This window comes from Antrostomus carolinensis, unplaced genomic scaffold (genome assembly GCF_000700745.2).
Source record: "Antrostomus carolinensis isolate BGI_N321 unplaced genomic scaffold, ASM70074v2 scaffold25216, whole genome shotgun sequence".
NCBI lineage: Eukaryota > Metazoa > Chordata > Aves > Caprimulgiformes > Caprimulgidae > Antrostomus > Antrostomus carolinensis.
The window spans coordinates 37,320-61,997 of NW_010321597.1; the positions used below are offsets into that span (position 1 = coordinate 37,320).

Below are 24,678 nucleotides of genomic sequence, written 5' to 3' on the forward strand. Positions count from 1 at the left end.
CATCTGTTGATCAGAGTTTTAAGTGAGAAGTCATTGTTGTTACCCATCTGGCAGGATGTCCGAAGCACAGAAGACCTCTTTGCTTGATAAAGAGCAGGTAGGGTTGGGAGCAGGCTGGCTGTTGTGCGGTGTTTGGCTGGGGTGGGGGTACACAGGATGGTGGGAAGACTGTCAGAGGCTGCTTAGCAGTTATGTCAAGTAGTTTCTATGACATGGCTTTACAGCTACTCCTTGGCTTCAGTGAGAAAGTCCCTCTGGGGAGAAAAGAAGCTGTGTGACATTTAAGTAGGAACATAGTTTGACTATTGTCCCATAAAGAGTTGTTTAGACTGTGTATTTGAAAACTGAGGGTGCAGCTATTTATTGAGCTGTAAATGTGCCTTTTTATTTATTTATTTAAATTAAGGCAGCCCTATGTTGGCATAATGGTTAAAAGGAAAGGTGGAATTGAAATGTGCTTTTTCATATGCTGATTCTCAGCTGCACTTGATGCACCTTCCTACTGCTCTTGCCACAGAAAAGATCTTGGCAGAAATAGACGAGCTCTGATGTGCGAGTAGGAGGTTGGTGTTTACATGCAGCTTCTTGCGTCGCTGAGTGCTTTTTTGGTGGTTTCTGTGTGTCTATGTTTAATTTACTTTTGTTTTAATTTTTTAATGTAGGTTTGACCTTTCCTAGATCACTTTTAGCTAATGGATGTAATGGAAGTGTAACTGCAGGTACTTGAAAATATAGTAGCTCACATGTGTGCAAATCTTACATATGAAACTTGTGTTTAATGTGTAACCCAGTGAGAGTCACTGTGTTTGCTGTTCTGTCTGAAGAGATGAGCCAGCTCAGGAAGGGAACAATGGAACCTGTTCTTTTGTTAAAGGGACTTTTTGTCTGCTCTTGGCTCAAGATCTCCATGAAGATGCTGTAAGTGTTCCAGTGCAAGGTCGCTGGCATGTCCATTAAAAATAAAAAGAAGGAAAGTATTAATTGAAAATAAGTTACTTTAGTTACTAAGTAAACCTGCTTCCATTCTGATGGGAATACAGTTTAGAAATTAAGTAAACCTAGACTTTAGTAGGGTAGAGTTAGGGTAGAGAGGTCATTTTGCCCTTAAGAGGGGCTATTAAAACCTAAAGCAATGTGAACTTCAGTAAGATGTTTCTTTTTCTTTGGTAGGCACTCCTTCCTATTCTTTAGGTATGTTTAGGGTGTGTAGTTAAAGGTACTAATATATCCTGTAATAAGATTTGTATCTTTACATTCTGTGGCTAAAAAAAATCACCAAACTAGCAGCTCTATGCCAAGTTCAGTTACTGCTTTTGAAGTTGCCCCAGTTCCAAGTGAATCCAGAACAAGATGAGACAGAAACTGGCAGCGTGTGTGGCTGTGGATCAGAAAGGAATATTTTTCAGAGGAATTGCATGAGTTGCTGAGTGTTGTCTCTACCTGAGATCAAGCTGTTTCGTAGAACAAACTTTGTAGCTATGTGGACCTATGTAGAAGCAAATTTAAATAACATCTCAGGGTCTAAACCATTTTTAACTGTTCTGTTTTTCAGATTTCTAAACTAAAAAGGAAATACAATTTTGTTATTTTTTTCATTTTTATCTTCCACTCATGTAAATTACTTTTTTAAAAATTGTATTGCTGGGGCTTTTTTTTTTTTAGTGATAAAAAGCAGCCTCTAGGGACTAGAGTTACCAGATGTGCTTTTATTTTGGTGCAGCTTGCTTTTGCATCTTGATAAATTCCCAAAGTGCTCTCGTCAGTAGAAGCGCCAGATGTTTACTGTGTGTTCCTGTACTTCTGATAGCGGTTGTGAAAACACTGCAGAAACATCCCTGGCTAAAAGACAGGGAAACAGCAGATTTTGAAATGGCAAAGGGATTAAATGTTTAACGCTTGAGTGCAAGCAGCTGTTAAGAGTTTATTCGATGGTGTAACCTTTAATTGCATTGTACGTCCATGTCAGCACAGGTTAAATCAACTGCAGTAACTTTCAGTTGTGTCTGTACTTGAGTAAAAGTGCTTAGTGTTAAACTGGGGGTCTTGCACACACAAGTTAGGCTGTCTTTTCAAGATTACCAGTTTGGATATGTTTTAGGAATTCTATGAAATGAGATGCAAAGTGTCTGCTCACTATTTTTCCTCTAGTCTGGCTAGGTAAACCAGAAAATGCTGTTGGAAATCTGATCGCTCAGCCTTAGCGTCACTACTTTGACTGCTGGTGATGTGCTGCATCGGATAAAAGAAGAGTGAATCGGTATCGTGTAAATTACTGCAGTTGTAATGGCAATGTAATGTTTGGAGTGCTTGTGCTGGGGTATGCAGTCATGGTGTTTGTCTTCATCTGCAAGGTCCCTGTTACTCTGCTGCAGGATTTCTGTTCAGGCAGTTGTGCTATGCAAGATTCATATTCTTCCCAAGATAAATTGCCTGTCAAATGCCTCTGCATGCATGGACTGTTACTTACAGATATGAAAAGCATAAGTTCAGTATTTACCCCTGCTGGGATCTAGCCTCATTGTTCATCTCTCTTGGTTTCATGTGTGTTGCCTTGCTAGGTGGTTTGTTTTATAACTGTGAAATCACATGTGGTTAACTGACTTGAACTAGTTACACATATAGTTACAATACTGAGCTCTTTACCAGTTGCAGAGAGTTGCTCAAGGACCACTCCTCTCTCCACTCTTGTTTCCTTTTCCCATCTCTTCTCTCCCATCCTTTATGGTCTCTGATGCTACTAACGCGCACAAAGTGAGGATGGAGCAGTGTTGTTGAACATTCTGCTTAGGATCTCTCTGAGCCTTTCAAGGTCAAAAACCCACAAGTCGAATCCTGAAAGATAGTGAGTGCCTGTACTGCTCTCTGAAGCCTGGAGATGAATGTGAATAAAAACTGAAGCTTGTACTTTTGGTCAAAGCAGCCCTCTCGTAAGAGCATGGCTCAAGAGTACTGCAGTAGGCAAAGTGGGAAGTTGCTTATTTTCTTTGCTCTTTGGACACAGAACTCACATGTTGCAAATACAGAGTTAATTGTGTTAATAATCTTTGGGTGCTTTGGGGAGCTAGTCAGAAGTACAACATTGGACTTCTGTTTTGAAAGTCATTCTTAAAAAGACCTCTCCAGTCATTTACAGCAAGGCAAGCATGAGGTATGGTTTAAGAGTTTATTGTTAGGGAAATTACAGCTGCTAATACTGCTTTTTAAATATCACATTGATTACAAAACCATCTGTGTAGGAGTGGTGTATAACACTAGACCTTCAAAAAGCTGGTAAACAAGGAAGATTCAGTGTAAACACTTAAATAGCAGGATCCAAAAGTAGGTTAGAGTGTTATACAACCTGAAAAAGCCCAGCTTCGAAGGGCAGATTTTTAAATCTATGAAGTTTTTTATAGATTTAATTTTTGTAAATGGGTACTAATTTGATATTGATTACATCAAGCGAGAATCTTATTTTTGCCTCCAACTTCCTGAAGCCTAATATTTCTGTACACGGTCTGAGAGAAATTAGTTTTTATAATTTTTCATTTACTGAATTACTGTCAGTCAGCTTAATGTTGTTCATAAAGATGATGATTCCTTAGTTGGGGAATTTATTTACAGTCTATATCGGAGATTATATATTCCCTCTAAGGAGAAGTCCAAAATTATGGCTGTGCAATGTGGGCAGTGGGATGGGGGAACTGGGGAGATAGGTTAGTTGTGGGGGGGTTTCTTTGGGGATTTTTTGTTTCTCAAATAATGAGTATATGAGTGGTGCTAATTTATTCTCCTTAATTATGTAAGTATGTTGTCAAATAACAGCATCATATTTTTCCATCTATATATATTTAGATAATGAGATTTAGTTTATAATAAAAACTATGGTGGAACCCTTGTTCCTTAGTAGGAATGTTTTTCTCTATAGGAAAACTTCCAGCTTTGTGTTCATTGCTTTCTCCTTACTCAGTTACAACCATTACGCCCATGGAGCATCTTGTGCCGTACCATCTCTAAAATAGTACCTTCAGGGTAACACGCAATTAATTTTAAGAAAGTCAAATCACACAAATATCCCATCCCATAGAAATTTGCTAAGCTTGAAATATCAAATAGGTCAAACAAATAACAGTGTGCTCAGTCAAGGGGTAGCGACACAAAAATAAACCAACCCAGGTCTTGCAGATTGATCTAAAACTGGTAGATTTGGTCACTGTCAAGATGTTTAGGGAAGAAATAGTAAGTGGGAAATCTTGTCAATCTAATTTGGTGGGGAAAAAAAAAATAAAAATCTTTTTCCATGCAGGTTCTTACGTTAAATCTGTTACGTTAAATCTTCCTGAGAAAAAAGCACTAATCGGGAAGTATCCAAGACCGCAAGCCACACTGTAGTCTTTGCATTCTGGTGTTAGTTAATGTTCTCCAATACCTTCTGTCAGTGAAGAAGTAGGAAAACATTTCATATAGTAGAGAAACTATAAAAATACCTATTTAAAAATATATGTTGTATTTTATTGTGGAATGTTTCCTGGGCTTTTCAGGCAATAGGGGCATTGAACGTGCACATCTATAATTTATTGAATCTGGGGGTTTGATTTGCAGGATGCTTGAAAAGAGAAGCTGTAGTCACAGTTGTACCTAAAACTACTTTTGTAACTTGAGTTGGGTCAGTTAGAGCAAAGCACAATAATCCTCCGTGGAGCAAAGCAGCAGAGAGCTAACTATTCTTTTTCAAATGGGCTGCTGCTTCTCTACAGCTATCCAGAGGCAGCGCCTCAGCCAACGTACCAGGAGCTGCAAACTGGACTAGGAATAGTTGCAATATTCCCAGCTACAGTAGCAGGGACAATTTCCCTCTATTACTAGATCCCAAAGCCTACTGATGTTTTGGTTAAACCTCTTTCAGTTTGTTTTAAACTTCTCTTAATCCCAGAAACTGAATACTGATGAATGTGTCTATATACTCAGAATGCATAAATTCATTCATAGGCTCTTTTCTGAATGTCTTTATGCATTATTTTACAAGGGCTCTGGGGCTTCTTACACTTGGTTCTGTGAGGAAGGAAAAAAAAAATAAAAAGGACTGTGCCATCTTTTTGATCTTTGCAGATTGTCTGTGGAAAAATTTATATTCACAGCATCCTGGCTAAGAGGAATCTCATAATCCATTCTTATTGCATTAAGGTCTAATTGCCTGCCTTAATAGGATATTGCAGAATTAGAAAAACAAAGAAAGAAGAAATCGTTGATGGAAAGAGAGAGTAACAAATACAGTGGAAATAAATTTAAACCTATAGTCACTTGCTCAAAAGCAAGCTAGCAAAGCCTTTTAGTTATGGGAAAACTTTTCTTCTCCTTAAGTTCCTGTGGGAAGGGTGAAAACAATTTTGTTCATGGTAGCACTTTTTCTTTTCAACTAGAAATGTGGGTTTTTTAAAGGAAATTCTTGATCAGTTGCAGTGACAAGGCTAATTCAAGAATCTTTTTGTTTCCTGAAACAAAGTGGGCTTGTTTGGAGTCTTGGGAACCTTGAAAGTAAAATCAGAGGTTCATGTGCTACAATTCTGGTTTTATTTGTTTGTTCTAACTTTGAATTTACTTTAACTTTAAATATGCTTTTAAAACAAGAAGACCAGTGAATTACAGGGGCAAGCAGATGAAGTTTTTATCAGTAAGTAGAGGAAGAAGTAGGATGTAAATAAACATTAGTGACATACCAATCTGCTGCTTCCTTTTCCTCTAACTTCTGTATTTAAGCTAGAACAGTTTCTTAGGAAATAACCCAAGTATGTCCACTTTGTATTTCAACATTTAGTCTGAAATATGTCAGAAAAATTCACCAAGTTAATCACATTGAGCTCTTTCTATTATAGCATTTCTTTAAGATTAATGAAAGGATTATAACTGGGTAAGAAGTATGGTTTATGACATTAGTTGTTACCCTTGCTGATTTAATGTGGGCCTGTAACTTAGAACAATTATATTGTCATTGTCAATTTTTTCTTTTCATATTCTTTTTTCACTGTAACTTATATAACTGCAAAATAAAGTGATTTTAATTCTGGAGCTCCATATCACATTAGCAATGAAAAGGGAGATAGTTCTGTGCTGCTTTCAGAACTTAAGTTTTTCCACCTAAAATCTTAGAAGGTAGCAAGAAACAGTTGTGATTAGAACAGTTGCATTTGTTTAGGTTAAATAATTTTTTAAAATTTTTTATTTTTTATTTTTTTTTCAGAGGAGAGAATGTACCTAGCAGACAGCTGGAGATGGTGGATGGAGCTGGGAGAGGTTAATGTTATCCTAGAGCTTCATCTATTTTACAGAACTTGAGACAAAGGGTTTGGGAGGAAAAGAGATTATTTGCTAAAATTAAAAGTATTGCTTATGTTGTGTAGCTGTGCATCATACTGCAATAGGCTTGAATTAAAATCTGTACTTACTAAAACTAAACTGAAATATGCTGTTTTTAAAAAAAGGAGACTGTGTCCTGAAATTCCATATTGGGAGTTAAAAATTATCTTTGAGAACCATAGTTTTCTAGTTTGAGTGTAGATCTCAGTGTGTCAAAGCCTCATGTTCTGCTGAGTTTCAAGGTCCATTCGGTACCTTGTGAGCCCTGAAAAGGGCTGAAAGAAATTCATGTTTCCACCATGAGAAATTGGACATTTTGGCTTTTCATCTGCACAGTACTTTGTTCTTCATTTTGAGCTACCTGCTTACAGACTTTTTTTGCATAGAGGTTGTGAATAGAGCATGCACTGTTCTTGAGGGGAGACCACCTATGGGAGGGACTTGCAGGGTATGCCTGCCAGACACAGACTGGAATTTATGTCTGGCTGGCTGTCTTTTCCATACTAAACCTCTATGATTATTACACTAGTAAAAATCAAACACCAATACATGTAATGATGTACTTAAGAGAGAAAATACCAAATTTATTTGCAGCCTATCAGTCAGAATGTCTCTTACACTGTGTGTAGGTTTATAGTTTTTCATATTGGTTTTTAAGACTCGGAGCATTTAAATATTTTTAGGCATGTGAGGACAGAGACCTTTTTTCAGCTCCTGGGATTGATTTTTGCTAGCTAGAAAAAGGTCTGCCTCTCTTTTATGAGACAGTGTTAGACAGTAATGCCACAGAGGGTTTTTTTGTGTTTTATAACTGCTGATTTCTGCCAAAACAGCAGCTTCTTCTGTGAGTATCAGTAACTTGAAAGAAAAGACATGTTCAGAGCATTGAATGTGGTACTTCTCAGTGTAAAGCTCCTGTTACACCACGCTGCCTACAGCCTCACAAAGAGGATTACACAGGCTCTATTGTGTCTCCTAACCTTTTTTGAAATAATTTTGTGTGTATGCAAGACAGAGGTCTGGTAGAGGTGGTTTTTAGCTTTAGCTTTTTTTATTGTTCTTTCTAAGTCTCTAGCAGGAACCACTTTGTGCTCTCTTATTTCTTTTTCATTATTTCTGTTGCTTAGAGCAGCCGTGTCTGCAGCGCTTGTGTTTCAGCGCTTTATCCACGTGTTCTTATGGCAGAAGCAAAAAAAAAAAAAAAAAAAATCTTCATTCTGTGAAAGGAATTCTGCAGGTTGTGCCCCAAACCGCAATGAAGTAACTTCCCACATAATTAGGTAGTGCAAAGTTGAGGGAAAGGCTAGCCCCAGAGGAACAAGCAGTAGCAGCTACCTGTGTGTGTTACAGCAGTCATCTCAGTCCTCCTTCCCATCCCACTTGCCTCCTCCTGCCTGCACATTGCGTACCTCTGTGTCAGAGGCATGGCTATAGGAAGTGTGCATGACTTGTCCTTGCTGAGGGTTTGGCTCTGTGCTCTGTTCAACTACTGCACTAGTAACCTAGTGGACAGGGAGTTCTTGTGTCTGCCAAGGTGGGTGAGAACCACAGTGAAAAGAGCCTGGAGATCTGAGAGAGCATCCCTTCCAAACAGCTTCCAGTAAAGAAAAAAAAAAAAAATCCATGCAGGGGAAAAAAACCAATCAAACAAACAAACCACCCTCTGCTGCTGTTTTGTGGTTCTTCTAGCCTGGGCAGATGCCGTTGTGCTTTAGGAGCAAGGAGGGTCCTGTTATCTGTCTCTTCACATTAGTACAAATGACTAATGCTATTCTTTTGCACAGGGTTGTTATTAAATGTCAAAGATAGCAATTCTAGGGCAAGCAGTCATGTTGTGACTCAGTCTAGGTAAGCAATGGGAGATGTTAAAGAAAATGGGAATTTGTAGTCAACTTGAAGTAAAGCACTGTGAGGCTCTGATAGTTGTGGGGTGTGTTACTGGTCTGTGTCCCTTCAGCACTTCCTGTAGCAGCTACAGCCCTGGGGAGGTGTGTGGGGAAGGGCTCAGGACGCGTGCTGCTGGGAGGAGGCTCTTGTGGAGCTGGGAGAACTGTAAGACCCCGACAACTTGTGTTACTGATGAAGGAGGTGTGTTTGACACTCATTTGTCCACTGGAAAAATAAAGGAGAGAGCTGGAAGTTCCTTTTGCCTATTCCGTGAGCAGCTGAGCCTTAACTTCCACCTTTTGGCAACTGTGCCAAGAGCACCAACTGAGACGAGTGCTGCAGTGAGATAAAACCCTCTCCTCTCTGGCTGCCTTTACCAAATCCCAGGCTAACTATGCAAAACCGGTAAAAGCTCCTGGAAGGAGAGCGTGGGAGGCTAGGGGCTGGACCCCTTCCTGTGGTGGAGGAGACACTTTCATCAGGAGCTCCAGGCTGGGCTCTGCAACGGCGACCGCTGGCCTTTCCCACAGACTGAAATCGTGGGACGAGCTTGCGCTGGTGCAGGGAAGAGCAGGGCTAACGCATACCTTTGACCACGTAGGCCATAGCTGATGTACAAGTTCTGCATTTAGAAATATCTGTTATCTTCTTCAGAGAAATGTAGGCCAGAAATAATCAAACGATCATGTATATTCATTGCCTGTGACACCGCCCATTAGGGTGTGTGAGGTGCAGGTCTGTATGAATTGGTATGCTACAAGTTAAAAATTGTAAATCTGGTGGAGCTTTGTACGCCTGCTTTGATCTCCTTGGGCTCTGCTAAGCTGTTCTTCTCCCAGACAAAGGGAGCCCCACTCTGTGATAATGTACATCCTGTCTCTTTCCCCACTCCATGTTGTGCACACAAGATGCATATTTTACTTTAGAAATGTCAAATTTGGGTCACAAGTTCAGCAGTTAAAATGATGATTTTACCACATCCTGCTTGCACAGGAAGCTTATTTTTTAAAAAGCTGGTAAGTTGAGTCCTCTAGATTTTGTCAAAACAAAAAGCAAAACAAGCTATTTAAAGCTGCAAAGAGATCTGGATTCTCATATGAGCAGTTTGCCACTTTGTCTCACAGTGTGTACCTTTAAAGGGGAAGCCTTGCAGCCTGCTCCTGTGCTACCTGGACTAACCAGCCTTCTATAATCACCAGGCTGTGATGATAATCTGAAAAAAAAAATACTTTCCCCATTATGTTAAAAAAGAGTTGGGTTTTTTCCTTGGTTAGCCAAGTTGGATTTTTCCGAGGAAGGGTTATTTCTTCATTAATTGGCAAAAAAAAAGTATATGGTACCATTTGGTCCATTGAATAGGCAATAACTGGTTTGCACTGTGTAACAATCAAACACATTAAAAAATTGTGCCAAATATTCATTTGGTAATTGCAAGGCTTTCACTTGTGCAGTGGTACTTAAGGGAAAGGAGCCAGTCAATCTGGTAAGCAATGTGGATGCTCAATAGCAAGACCATTGTACTGCCTGTACTGTGAAGTGGCAAAGATACATAAATGTAATCTGGCCTGAAGTAAGAAGACTTCTGTTTTGATTTTAAAGTAATGCATCATTTCAGTACATATCCTGTAAAAAAACCAGTGTTGAGTGGAATGATGGACCATGGAATGATGGACCACGTGTGACAGACCACAAAATATAATGAAAACTGGAACCTTCTGAGGATCTGTATGCCGTGGTGTGACTGTTATTAAATGGTAAAATAACCTGCTCAGCAGTCTGCAATACTGATTTTGTCTTTGTTCTCTTGTAGGAATGTTTACCCTTGCAGAAGTTGCATCGCTCAATGACATCCAGCCAACTTACCGTATCTTGAAACCATGGTGGGATGTATTTATGGATTATCTAGCTGTTGTTATGTTAATGGTTGCCATTTTTGCTGGAACCATGCAGCTGACCAAAGACCAGGTGGTCTGCTTGCCAGTTTTGCAGTCTACTGTAAATTCAAAAGCACAAGCCAGCACATCAGGGAAGGCTGACTTTACCACTGTTGAAGCAACCACTGGTCAAGGAGAAGCGGCATCAATGCGAACGGTTTCCTTTGGAAGTGCCCCTGCTGTAACACCTGACATACCTCTGAGCAGAGCTACCTCTTCTCAGTATCAACCCACTGAATCAGGCCAGGAGCCGAAGAAGGAGCAGAAAGATTCTTCAGGCCGTAAAACAAATTTGGATTTTCAGCAATACGTATTTATTAACCAGATGTGCTATCACTTGGCTCTTCCATGGTATTCAAAGTATTTTCCCTATCTTGTTCTCATCCATACTATCATTTTAATAGTCAGTAGCAATTTTTGGTTCAAGTATCCCAAGACTTGCTCAAAAATTGAGCATTTTGTGTCTATATTAGGGAAGTGCTTTGAGTCCCCTTGGACTACAAAAGCATTATCTGAAACAGCATGTGAGGACTCTGAGGAGAACAAGCAGAGGTTAACTGGTGCCTCGTCCTTGCCCAAGTATGTTTCCACTAGCAGTGATGAAGGAAGCCCAAGTGCCACCACTCCCATGATAACAAAATCTGGCTTCAAATTTTCAGCTGACAAGCCAATGATTGAGGTTCCCAGCGTCACTATTTTAGATAAGAAAGATGGAGAACAAGCCAAAGCGCTGTTTGAGAAAGTCCGTAAGTTCCGAGCTCACGTAGAGGACAGTGATCTGATTTACAAGCTCTATGTTGGCCAGACTGTCATCAAGACTGTCAAGTTCATATTTATTCTCTGTTATACTGCAAACTTTGTGAACACCATTAGTTTTGAACACATCTGCAACCCGAAAGTGGAACACCTGATTGGCTACACACAGTTTGAATGTACACACAACATGGCTTACATGTTGAAGAAGCTGCTTATCAGCTATATTTCCCTCATTTGTGTCTATGGTTTTATCTGCCTCTACACACTTTTCTGGCTTTTCCGAATACCTTTAAAAGAATATTCCTTTGAAAAGGTCAGAGAAGAGAGTAGCTTCAGTGATATCCCTGATGTCAAAAATGATTTTGCATTTCTGTTGCATATGGTAGATCAGTATGACCAGCTGTATTCTAAGCGATTTGGTGTCTTTTTGTCAGAGGTAAGTGAGAACAAACTGCGGGAAATTAGTTTAAACCATGAATGGACTTTTGAAAAGCTGCGGCAACATGTTTCCCGCAATGCCCAGGACAAGCAAGAGTTGCATCTCTTCATGCTGTCGGGGGTCCCCGATGCAGTGTTTGATCTGACGGATCTGGATGTGTTGAAACTGGAGCTGATTCCTGAAGCAAAAATCCCAGCGAAAATTTCCCAGATGACAAATCTTCAGGAGCTTCATCTGTGCCACTGCCCTGCGAAGGTCGAGCAAACTGCCTTCAGCTTCCTCCGGGACCACTTGAGATGCCTTCATGTGAAATTCACAGATGTTGCAGAAATTCCAGCGTGGGTGTATTTGCTCAAAAACCTCCGTGAATTGTACTTGATAGGCAACTTGAACTCTGAAAACAATAAAATGATAGGGCTTGAATCTCTCCGAGAGTTGAGACACCTTAAAATTCTCCATGTGAAGAGCAATTTGACCAAAATTCCCCCCAATATCACAGATGTGGCACCACATCTGACAAAACTAGTCATTCATAATGACGGCACTAAGCTTGTGGTACTCAATAGCCTTAAGAAAATGACTAATGTTGCAGAGTTAGAACTGCAGAGCTGTGAACTGGAGAGAATTCCCCATGCCATCTTCAGCCTCTCTAACTTACAGGAACTGGATTTAAAGTCAAATAGCATACGCACAATTGAAGAAATCATCAGTTTCCAGCACTTAAAAAGATTGACTTGTTTAAAGCTGTGGCACAATAAAATAGTCAACATTCCTTCCTCCATTACCCACATAAAGAATTTGGAGTCTCTTTATCTCTCCAATAACAAACTCGAATCCTTACCAGCTGCAGTGTTCAGTTTACAGAAACTTAGGTGTTTAGATGTAAGCTACAACTCAATCTTATTGATTCCAGTGGAAATAGGTTTGCTTCAAAATCTGCAGCATTTTCACATCACAGGAAACAAAATCGACGTTTTGCCAAAACAGTTGTTTAAATGCGTTAAATTGAGGACTTTGAGTCTGGGACAAAACTGTATTACCTCAATCCCAGATAAAATTAGTCAACTGGTGCAGCTGACTCATCTGGAACTGAAGGGAAACTGCTTGGACCGTCTGCCAGCCACGCTCGGGCAGTGTCAGCTTCTCAGGAAAAGCGGGCTCGTGGTGGAAGATCACCTCTTTGACGCTTTGCCCTCAGAAGTTAAAGAGGTGTTGAACCAAGACACAAGCATTCCTTTTGCTAACGGGATTTAGGCTGAGGTGAACTGTTCTGCTAGCTGACTTCCAAACAGCAAATGCTAAAAAGTATGGCAATTGTGAGACCATGCGTTTTAGAAACCAGAATTCCTTGGAAGGCAGGACTACTAGCAGGATTAGTAAGAGGTGTAACCGAGTGTTCAATGTTTGCAGTGTTTTAAAAGATTAATTCCAAAATTTTTGAGAGGATAAAGAACCTTAACAATCTCAATTCTTTTTTTCCTTGAATTGTTTGTAACTTGGATGCTGCCGCTTTTGAATGTTTACAAATTTGCTTGCCTGCTTAAAGTAAATGATTAAATTGATGACCTTTTCCTACTATGCAAGTTATTCCTTAAGGTCTGGATTTACTTTAGTGCATTATGGGGTGGGGGAGGGGGGCAGGAAGGATCAATGTTGTATATGGTATAGTTCTAACAGCACTTGAAACACATGCTGATGTGTGTTGTTAGCATTTAGCCATCCTCAGCAAATGAAACCAGTTTGGCTGTGCTTTGAACTGCACCAGAACCACCATTTTCCTGCATTAAGGTATGTGGTTTGCATCAGGCCAAATGTGTTTGCCTTCATTCTTCATCTTCAAGGCCTCATGTGGGGTGAGATTTCTTCTGTGGTCCAGTGGGCTGCTCCTTCACACTGGCAAAGACTGGTCACGTCCTGCAGCTTGTCTCCCCATCAGCTTCCATGATGCTCCTCTGTCCCACACAGCAGTGGGTGGTAAAAGGGGGAATACTGCCACTTGGCTTTCAAGTTGGGCATAGTTTTGATATTTGAACTGTTTTGCAAGGTGACTTTGAAAGCCATTAAACACCAAGTGACTTTACTGATCATGTTTTGCTCCTCTTCTGAGTTTTCATCTGGGAAAGTCAAGGCATATTATGAGTCGGTGATTGTTTTGTTTCACAGCCTTTGCTTCAGAACTGGGGTGTCTGCTCTGTTTACTAGACTAATGACAGAGACATAAGAGTTATGATTTACCCAAACGTGATTTAGCTTTATCACCTATTGTGGTGTGTCTTCCACACCTGAACTTAAAGCATAGGACCACCCTTCTCGCCCACCCCAAGTAATTGGATGTTTTTGAACACTTACGCACTGTTAGAAAACCCTAACTGTGTGCTAGATAAGTAATCAAATAAAGAAAAAAGCAGACAGCAGTGAGCGTGGGATTTTTTGTTGTTGTTGTTTTTTTGGTGGTGTTTTTTTAACTGAGTTTGCATTGCCAGAACCATTAAAGAAATATAATCCATTAAATCTGCAAAATCATCAGTTGTAAATCTTGGCCATTTACATTCCATGTGTGCAGGAAAGAAGTACTATGCTGGGAGATGATTACACGATTACTCATGGCTTAAACACAATTCCCTATTGTAGTGCGGTCAGGACTGAACTAGTCTGTAGTTCAAGGGACTGTTCTTCCCACACAGAAATCCTCATGCACAGCGATTTCTACTGTAACTTTACCAGAGCTGCCGTGACTTACACCACTATTAATGAGGGGATAGTTTAGGCCTAGGGGCATTGAGCAGTCAGGAACATTTAAAATACTGCTTTTATGAATCTTGCACATTCTATTATTAATAATTTACCGTTAGTCATGCTGGGAGGACTGTTCTCAGCTGTAGGTAGCAGTCTCTGAATACATACCCACCGTATGTTTATGTATATCAGAAGACCAGTTTATGAACAGTGGTTTTCCCACTTCTTTTGGGGATACAGTCTGTTTGCCACTTGCCAGAAGGTAGTTCACTTGGGCTGTTGACAGTTCTGCAACACCAAGTCACAGGTTTGGCAGAGTACTTGCAGTTACTGATCTGTCCTCCACTGGGAAATTTAGTGCTAATCCTCAGAAATTTTTTTTTTAACTAGAAGTTAAGACTGCAGTGGAGGTTTTTTTTGTTGGTTTTTTTTTGGTTTTTTTTTTTGTTTTTTTTAAGAAACTCTTTCATGTGTTTATTTTTTTGCACATAGATCACTTTAAAATTGCTGGACTATTGAATCTTTAGAAAAACTGTGGAAAATATTCTTGGTGTATGCTTTGTATTTGCTGTTGAGTGTCATTTCAGCTTCCCAAAAATTGTGTGTAGGAGGGAAGAAGAGTTGGAGGATGACAAAGTAATTAAAATATTTAGAAAAATAGTTCTATTTTTCATCTTTTTTGCTTATTTTAATAGCAGAGTCGCACAGAATGCGACTGTGGATTGATCCAGCTTTTTAAAGCTTTTTTTGGTGTTTCCAATTATCCTACTGTATCTCTGATGTTCAAAAAATAAACCCATGTCCACTTCATGTGAGTATAGTATGCCTAATTTAGACCACTGTTTTGACTAGTTATTAGCTAATTGTACTTCTTTAGACAACTTCCTCCAAAATAAGTATATGTTAAAGTTAATTTCAGGCTTGTGGCGCTTGCTCAGCATAAACTTCATTCTTGTTTTTAGTAGAGCTTTCTCAGAGTGGGGAGGAACTGCCCATCGTCCCCATGTCACCTCCCCCAAGCCCTTCCTCCTCTTTGTGACTGTTTATAATGTTCCTATTTCCTGCGTGTCAACTGACACATTCTTACTTTAAAGCCTTGGAAGTTCATCTCTTTTCCATGTAAGGCATGTGAAATATATTTTGCATTTCTATTTGATTTAATAAATAAGATGTTTATATCTTCCTCTAATCTGTTTTTTTTTCTTTTTTTTTAATGGGGAAAAAGTGTGTTTGCATACTAAAATCTCTGATTTCAGCTGTCTGCTGTACTTGTTTTGTGGTGCCTATAATCCAAGAAGGAAGAGGTGTGAGTTGGTACTGCTAGTAAATCCTGTAGGTATGGTTTCTAACCAGACTACAGTACTTCACGATAGGTTTTTTCTTTTCTTCTTTTTTTTTTTTTCATATACATAATCTAAATGACCTACCACTGGTTTTGTTTGGCTAAAAGAGTTTTGCAGAATATATATGTAGCCTAGGAAGAAAAATTACTTTGTTCATTCAAATGAGCATTCTGTTTGCTCCTGCCACTGTAACACATTTCTGTGAAGATCTTTTAGTTTTCCAATAAATTACTCTTCTGGAAGGTGCTTCCTGTGATGCAAACAGAGCTATGGCTGTCCTGAGCAGGCATGGGATCTCTTGGTGTAAGAGATCAACATCCCAGGGTTGATGGCAGAGCCATAAGATACCCTCAGCCCATTGCCACTGTGCTCTATCTGGGCTGCTGTTTCCTAGTGTGATGGGATTATTGCCTGTGCGGCAACTGGCCTTGAAGGTAACATGGAGCACGACACTGCTCTTCAGTCCAAAGCAAGGAGGGAGGCTGAACCTGTGACTTGGGACCTACTTTTGGTTTTGACACAACACCTGGGGAAAAAGATATTTAAAAGATCATTAAAAAGATTTAAATTTTCTGTCTGTAAGATGGGGATTCTTTAATGGAGGCAAAATGCGTAAATGATTGTGGAAAACACAAAACCTGTAGAAACGAGGTCAAGTGGAAGGATTCGGGAGGCATAGGTAGTCTTGTCATTAACTGCATGGCAGAGCCCTGTCATGTTCCTAATGTGTGATTCCAGAACAATTTGATTTAGACAGCAAACAGTCATAGGCAGGACTAGAAAGTATCTCAAGGTGTCTTTAACTCTGCCACCATGACTCCTGCAGAAATAAGATTCCCTAACTCATTCCTGCCAGGTGTTTGGCACGATGTAGGAACAGGTTAGACAGTGATGGAGATTCCAGCCTCTCTAGGCAAACTGTTTCCGTAATCATCTTCCGTGTTGAAAAAACACAGCTCTGTTTAGGCCAAACCAAATGATTAGAAATGTATTAATCTGTTTGCTTGCAGAAGTACAGACTGAGACAGACTTCTGTGTAGACACGTTGCATCCCAAGCAGCTTAGGAAGACAGAAGTTTAGGATTCCTTTGAAGAGAGCTCTGAGGGACAGCTAGCATCAGTTTGGTTACACTTACAGTGCAAAAAATTGCATTCTCCAATGATGGCAAGGCCATCTGCAATCACGGTGCAATGCATTTATGGCTTATTTGCCTCATTTTAGGCTGGTGGTTGACATCCTTGCCCTTGCAAAGCTGAGCAAAGCCTGGGTGGTCTGTTTATTCAGAAAGACATTTTGTGAAGATGTTTAAAGAAAGTGTTTCTCAAGCAAGTTTGCTGTAGGAACATGCAAGGTGATCCTTAAGTTTACCAGAAGTTAAAGAATTCAGACAAATTCTGTAGTGTTTTTAACCTTGGCATTAACTCCTTGCCTCCCACCGTGAACTGATACAATTGCTGCACGAACTACTGATTAGCTTACGAAGTTCCCCAAATGATTGGCAGTTTTAGCAGTACAGAAGAGTTTTCAGTTCAGGCTGTCTGCTTGTGTTTGTACAGTGTGTTCAGCACTTAAACCAAAGGCATCAAACATTGATGTTGCAAAACCCTGCAGGCTTATGCTGTGACCAGTTTCCCAGGACAGCAAATCATTCCCCGTGCTGCTAAAGGGAGGGAAAGCTGTGTTGCTGAGTACAGTTGTTTCTGTAGCAAAGATGAGGCTTTAGAATTAAGCTCAGAAACAGATTTTCCAGGCTGATTACTAACACGCACCCATTCCAAGATAAAAGTCATGAGATGTCATTTCTGGCAGAGAGATGCTGCAAATAGTTCCTGTAACTCAGCCAGGCATGGGTGCAGAAGTGGCAGCTCTTTAGTGCTGCACATCAACACAATACAACTCAAGTGAGGATCTTTAAAACCACACGCACTGGAGTTTGGCCAGGCTGCATCTCTCTCCCTCCTCTGAAGAGAACAGCCCCTAAGCCCTTTTGCAATTACTACAGCCAGGACCTTTGTTCTGTCTTGCCTGCAACAGCGTGTTGCCCCTGATGCTGGAGGTAACGTAGGGTTATTGGTTTAATAATGACTGTTTGGGAAGAATGCCATCTTTTAAATTCACACCACAGTTGCTTGCAGGAAGTCTTGCAGGTCTTTTCCCATAAAATGAACATGTTGTGCCCATAAACAACAAAATCTCGAGTTGGGACTGGGTTGCGTAGACCCTCAGGAATAAATGCACAAACACGTTGCTGTTCTGCTAACCAGTTCTGGGTAGTTTTGCTGCTTCGGGTGGTTTGTAAAAGCAGATTTTTTTAAGACCTTTTCCCTGGAGCCAATGTTGCTGGCCTGGGGCAGGCTGGCTTGCCCCAGACAGTGTTGGTGGAGCTGCCCTGGCAGAGCTGGGGTGGGAGAAGGCCTGGGTGCCTTGGCTGCTGCCAGCACCCCGTGGAGACTCCCCTCTGCTGCCATGGACGGATTTATCTCATTGCTCCTCCCGAGGCGTCATCTATGAGAGATGCCAGGCAAGATTGTGTCCTTAGCTACAAAGTAAAGGGAATGCTGTTGAATGTGACCTACTGGCAAGCGATGCATCTGAAAGAGGGGGATCATAATAATAGCAGGAAATACAGCATAAGGAAAAAAAAAAGGGAATAAACAGTCCTGAGAAGAGGTAGAGCCCGCACCCCAGCTTGACATTTCAGAAGTTTTAGAAAGATGGTGTAAAATCTGAAGTTACAGCTGCTTCTGCCTAGAGCCAAGCAAACCCTCTGGGCACCCTATGACTCTTTGCCCCTTTTGTTTTTTTTTTTTCCTTCTGTCCCTTCCATCCCTCAGACAGGGCCTTAGGGTGCCTATGCAGCTGCTGCTCATGTGCTTTCCTTCCCCTCCTGCTCCCGTGCAAGTATCTGTGATGAGCCAGTCCCTGCAGAACCGCTAATGCTTGTCCCAGCGTGGCTGTACCAGGGGCTGCCCCTGGCCCTGGCTCAGAACGCTCTGCAGGGAAACCCCAGGCTCTATCGAGGGCCAAAGGCTAATTGGGACTCAGGGCCTGCAGCCTCCCCTCGCAAGCCCTCCAAGCAAAGGATTTCCATAGGCATCCCCATGGCTTCTGCTGTTGTGTGCCCTAACAGCCTCCCTGTCTTTGCTGGAAATGGGGTTCCTTGTTTCTTACCCTGTTCATAAAGGATGCAGAGAGCACCTGATGGCTGTCACAGCCCCCTCTGCAGTGAGCGCTTCTTCATCACCCCTTGGATTTTTTTTCTGCCCCAGGGTAAAGCCCTTCCTGCAGCTTTTCTTCGTGTGTTGAGTGTGTTTGCTTTGTAACTCCTGTTGCTTTCGCCTCTATCCTCTCAGTTCATCAAGTCTGGTGAAATCACTGGTGTCTGTAACAGATGCGGGACCTGGGCTGAGGCCTCCCAGTGTAAGGCCACTGACCCTGGGGACATGCAGCCAGGAGCAGCAGTGCCGTGCCATGCCGTGCAGCCGGGGTGCCCAACCTCCCGCTTACCCCTGCTGAGCGAGTGGCCCTGCAGAAAGCCCGGCCACACCGACTTCCTGGCGTCCTCCGCAGCAAAGGGAATTCAGAGGCGGTTTTGCAGGGTGACTTTGGCCTGATGGCTGAGCAGGGGAGAGTGGCAGGGTGTCACACGGCCTCAGGGTGCCTCTGCTCAAGGGCAGCTCTACTGCTTGCATTTGCTCTTTGGCTTCTCTGAGATCCAGGGAATATATCTGAAGGTGGTGGTTGGTCTCCAAGCCCTCTGGGCTCTTTATCTATCATGAGAGTTTTATTGTGGATTTCTTCCCACACGGTAGCTGTGGTGTAGCTGCAAGGATGTGCTATGGACAAAAAATGCTGGGCAAGTGGAGACTCCGGGTATGTACTCAGGTCTGAAGGGCTGGAATGCACAACAGAGCTGGGAACCAGATGCCTCGCAGGACCTCAAGTTTTAACATATTAAAATTGGGAAACATGCTTAAGAAAAGGTAAAGGTCAGCGGAGTTGTAAATCGAGCACTGTCAGTATTGGTGTTTATGTGTATTTGAGACCTAAGAAAATACCAGCATGATCTGACCCAGGAGAATGAGATACGTTTCTATCTGTCTTTGTACTAAAATCTAGTTAAGTAAATTGGTTTTAAAATCTAGTGTGTTAAATGGGTGTGAGGTGGTGCTGTCCCTGCGAGCCAGCACTGGTGTGCTGTTCCTCAAACCTTCAAAGCTATTTATGGCTGAGTGCATGTCCCTCTCACCACAAATTTCAGCCTTCACACAGAGCATGGGTGTTTTCCTGAGGTGCCAGTGGTCTGAAACCACAGCGATCCAGTGCCACCTCTGCTAGATGGAGGTCAGCTCCAGGAGTCCACTCAGACATCGCATAAGGAGCCTTAGCATGTCCTCTCTCAGGGACTGTTCTTTCAGTTTAGGACCAGTAAAACTGACAGGCTGCAGTTTTGAACTAGAACTGTACAGAAGAGGCCTTAATTAAATAATTTTTCTGAAGTAATTAAAAGACTGCAAAATGATCATGTAGGCAGCAGTGCAGCACCATGGTTTGAAACCTGCCTTTCTCCTCCCTGCCAGGCAGCCCAGCTAAGCTTGGCCACCTCTTTCCAGGTAGATCAGGTGTGCTCCCAGCCGGGGTGTTTCTGCAGGAGTTACCCCACAGAGGAATTACCCCCACAGTGAAGGTAAGTGCATCTTCAGAGGAAGGCATTCCAGGTTACTGTTGCAAGTAGACAAGGTCCTTGTGCCTGTGGTGCTTTGTTTGTCTTTGTACTAGCATTGATCAGCCTTAGCAACATGTTTAACTCTGAATATGTTCATTTAATTAAATGATTTTAACATGTGTTACAAGGCTGCTAATTGCTGACTCCCCCAGAGGAGCTTGTCAGCAGACGGCATGGGGTGTGAACACTGGTGAACAGCCTGGGTGGGACTCAGAGGGTCCCAAAATGAGCCGTTTAGCTTTACAATCTGCTGCTCTCTCCTCACAAAACTGAGAAAGGGCTGCCTTGGAGAAGACCTCAGGGATCCAGCATTGCTGCAGTTTTGTTAGGCTGCAATCACTGCTCCTGAAAGCCTGAAGGGCTGCTGCTATTATTAGCAAAATGTTAGCTCTGTGCAAGACTTAAGTTCAAAGAAGCTTAAAGGATGAACAGACAGATGTAGACTGGACTTAGGCACTGCATATTATAAAACTATGGCAGTCCTTTGTAATGTGGAAAAAGGCATATAGACGCTGGTTCTCCTCTTGTTTCCTGCTGGCTACAGCACTTCCCATGCTCAGGAGCTAACAGCCCTCAGTCCGAGTTGGTGTTCCTTGGTGTATGAGAGTGGAACTGGCCAGGGCAGCCAGGAGGGATTCCCCATGCTGGGATGTACAGTGGGGCTGGGCAGGTTTACGAGGACTTGGGGTAAAAATGCCTCAAGCCCCATGGCCATGGGCCCTCAGCAGCCCCACTGCCCACAGGGCTGGCTCTGTTCCTGTCAGTAGCTGGTGAATTGCACATCTTGGGAAAGAAAAACAACCCTAAACACTTGTTTTAGTAGAAAAGTATTTTGATGCTGTTTTGGAGGTTTTCTGCTGTGAAACTCCTTGCTACAGGTTATTGGGGATGCTGTGAGTTTTCGTAGTTTCAAGAGGATGCAAAGGAAGTTCATGGGAGAGAACTCCAGGGAGGATTAGTGAATACATGGAAACCACTCTGCTGTGGCATGGCCCTGGCTTTTGCCCTGATTTTCCTATTATCTGGAGCACCTCTTTTGGCTGCTGTCAGAACGAGAGACTCTCCAACGAAATGCCTGGCTGGAGAGCAAACAGCCGCCGTTGGTGCACAAGCCTCCTTCCTCCCCTCGGGATGCACCGCAACTGCGGCATCTGCTCATGCCCCAGAGCGCAGCAATGTGGCTGCTAGCCACAGACGTGGCTTCGATTCCTCCATCACGACAGCTTTATTACAGGCTGCTTGGGATAACTTTCTGTGATAAACTAATTTCTCTGTCCTTCTCTACCTCACTTTTCGTTCATCCTGCACAAAAGGTATTCCTTTTGCTTTTTCCAGACTGGCCTGAGGTGTCATCTGGGCACAGAGGCACCATCTGCTTGAAGAGAAGAGGCATTAGTCCTTGGTGTAAGCTACAGCCTTTGATTGACAGATACTTCCTTGGTTGTGTCACACAAACAGGCTCAGACTGTGCTACATGCCCCGCTGCTCCCCTTTGCCCTGCTCGGGGGGGCTTCTTGCTGGCAGCAGCCCCTCTCCTTCCTGTCCGTGCAAGATGCCCTGTTTCTTGCTAGTTCCTGAGCGGTCTGAGCTTGTACAGCCTTCAGAGGCTGGGCATAGCGTGGGCTCCTGTACAGGAGGCAGGGAAGGAGCTCCAGGCACTGCTGGCAGAGGATACTTGAGTCCCACCTGTGTGTGCACAGGGGACTACCAGATACCCCTGGTTCTCCCTGATTTGTACCAAAGACAGGGGTGTGCCCCTGGTCTGGCACCCGAAGGAGAGGAAGGGATGAACAGTTGGTGCTTGTTTTTTGCTGATTTTGTGTCTCTCCAGAGCACTGTGCACAAAAGGACACAGATGGGGCCTCTCCACCTCATCTGTGTGCTGGGGGAGTGTGCTGTATTTCAGGTCAGAGAGAGCCAGGCATTTTGGAGCTCTTTGGAATTTGGGAGCTCTTTGGAGCTGGTTTTTAAATGCAACGGTGTTTCCAGCCTGAGCAGAACAGGGTGGCTTGCTCTCTTCCAGGGAAGTTAGCTTATTTGGAGACACAGTTCTTGGTTCCTTCTCTCAGTTCTCATGCAAAGGCAGTGGCTAATGGCTGTCAAAGGCCAGTCTTGTAGAAATCTCCTATTTCTAAGGCTGCAGAGTTGAAGCCAGGCACAGTTTGTGAGATTAATGCAAAGATTATGGGGAGTTTGGAACCAGTCCTAACACATCACAAAAAGCAAAGAAATCCTGCAGTTCAGCGTGCTGACTGTTCACAGGACTGTTCTGCCTCTCCACTGCTCAGCATCAGAAGCTCTGTCATATGAAGCATAGGGTTAAATAAGTTCCAGTGAAAAAATCCTCCAAAAAACCTAGGATGCTTCTCAGAGCTTGATCACTAGCTGAGGTAGAGGTGAACTGTTTCTGCCCTGCCCCCTCTTAAGGGACTTTTTTCTGTTCCCAAAATGTTTATTCTCAATTCCTTTGGCTTCGCATCCAAAACTATTCAAAGCTTGTTTTTTCCAGATGCCTCTTTTGAAAAATGCACACTCGAGCCATTGTGTACAGCAGTTCTGATTTCAACCTGCTGAAAGTTTGACAACAGCCTCTGCAGTCTCTATTTTCTCTTCCCTGTGGCTTGGGTTTTATTTGGTTTTTGACTGACTTTTTTTTTTTTTTTCTGGCAGAAATTTCTTTGTCACAGTCAGGCTGACAGTGGCCAACGTCATTGTTGGATTAAAGGACATATGGCATTTGGAGTGGTCTTTTAGACATTTCTGAATCCAAATTATTTCCCTGTAAGAAACTACAGGCTGTCCTGGAGCTGCTGAAATGAATCACTTGAACGCTTTTTCTTCTTTTTTGCTGCCAAATTGAAACAGTAAAACTCTGTCTAAATCCTTCCTCCCTAGTAAACTCTGATGCAAAACTTCCACTGGTTTGGAGGAATCATTTTACCACAGCACCCTATCAGTTTGTAGAGATAGTTTTCTTCCTGAAAGGATTTTACTGTACATTTATGCTAAATTGATCAGAAAAAGGCACCCTCTCAAATTCAGGGCTGAGACCTCAGCCATTCTAGAGACGCTACCGTCCTTCATTAACTAATTTGCTGGTTTATTGAAACCACAGACTTGTGGGGAACATTTCTGTGCCAGACCTTTTCAATGGGCTGGTTGTGCAGGTAAGTGCCCAGTAAGGATTGCACAATCCAGCCCTTCAGCTTCTGTAAGAATATCCTTTTACAAGCTCTGAGATTAGAAGTACCTGTGATATTTTTGCTTCAGTGCAGTTCTCTTTAGCAATGAAGGACTGTGTGTATGGGATGTTTACTGGGCAAACACCACAGCTTCAAACTCCTGCAAGTGAAACTGCCTTTATTGATTTTTACTGTCTGAGGCATGCCAAGAGCAAATACAGATACAGAATAGAATGTGGATCTTCAAATGCCATTTGGGAATAAATGTTTGCAAGGACATGAGTCCTGAAGAAACATGCTCGTGGCTGAAAAATTTCAAGCTTTACGTTGTCCCTGTCTTTGCTGACCTGGTTCAGACAGGGAAATAGCAGTGAGTATCTGGCCAGTCAGTCCTGCCCTGGTGTCCAGATCCAGAACTAGGAAGGGGGTAAGCATGAGGCTGAGAAGGCAGGTTGCTCCTTGCATCCACTCTGTGTCTGCTGAGAGTCTCCACTTCAGGTGTCTGTAAAAATACCTTCCCTAATGTTGCTGCCACGGCCCTGACTGCACACAGGAACCCCACCTTCACTTGCTAGTAGGTGGTTCTGATTCCCCAAGCTTCTGGTGCCAAGGAATTTTGCAATTTTTTTGTGTAACTTGGACAGAAAATTGGGCTTTTTTTTTTTTTTTTTTTTTTTTTTCTGTGATTGCTGCTTGTACTCTCCTTCCCCTGGAGAGTTTATACATCTTAATGAAATTATCCAAAGGGGAGGCGTTGCCCGGAGGAAAGGAGAAAGTGGAAAAAAATGGCATAAGCTTCCAGAAATAACATGGAAACAATTTTTTTGTTTTCCTGTAGTACTGAAAGTCTATTTTAGATGGGTAAATTAAAATTGCTTGCAGTCATACACTGAAAAGACAATGTAAGTGTATGAGTGTCTGCTAGGAACGCCCCACCTGAGTGGGAACCCCACCTGTACAAGCACTGCCACCAGAGAGTTTGGCTGGTGTAGCTGGGGGTTTTCCAAGGGACAGGCATGGGGACGGCCCCTTGCAAATGCTGTCTGATGAATCACGCTGTTCTGAGGCAGTTGTGGAGCAATCTTTGGCCCCACACCTGAAATCCAGTGAACCAGCACAATGCAGGTAGCATTCCTTATACCTAATACAAGGAGAAAGCTAGAGCTGGTCTAGCCTGCATCAGTTCCTGGGGCAGCTGCCTTACACGTCGTCTCTGAAACACACAGAGCTCAAACTGGCCTTTGTACGTGGGTGTGAGCTGGGCAACCAGAGCGCTTGGGGCCAGTTTCAGGCTTTACACACAGTATATCCATTTCCAAACCCCGGCATTCCGCGTGCAGG

At 42.5% G+C, this 24,678-nt stretch overlaps 1 protein-coding gene across 10 annotated transcripts in view; it reads left to right on the plus strand.

The window, feature by feature from the left end:
• Nucleotides 1–12,918, plus strand: part of LRRC8D (leucine rich repeat containing 8 VRAC subunit D) — a 38,990-nt gene extending 26,072 nt beyond the window's left edge. For 2 of the 10 annotated variants that reach the window (XM_010169990.1, XM_029085452.1), the window contains one exon: nucleotides 10,031–12,918. In XM_010169990.1, the coding sequence (XP_010168292.1) occupies nucleotides 10,033–12,603 (2,571 nt within the window). In that variant the 5' untranslated portion in view covers nucleotides 10,031–10,032 and the 3' untranslated portion in view covers nucleotides 12,604–12,918. Of the gene's footprint in view, nucleotides 1–10,030 lie in introns of those variants that run through there. The other 8 variants (XM_010169997.1, XM_010169993.1, XM_010169994.1 and 5 more) reach the window with 8 other exon arrangements.
• Nucleotides 12,919–24,678: the final 11,760 nt, after the last annotated feature.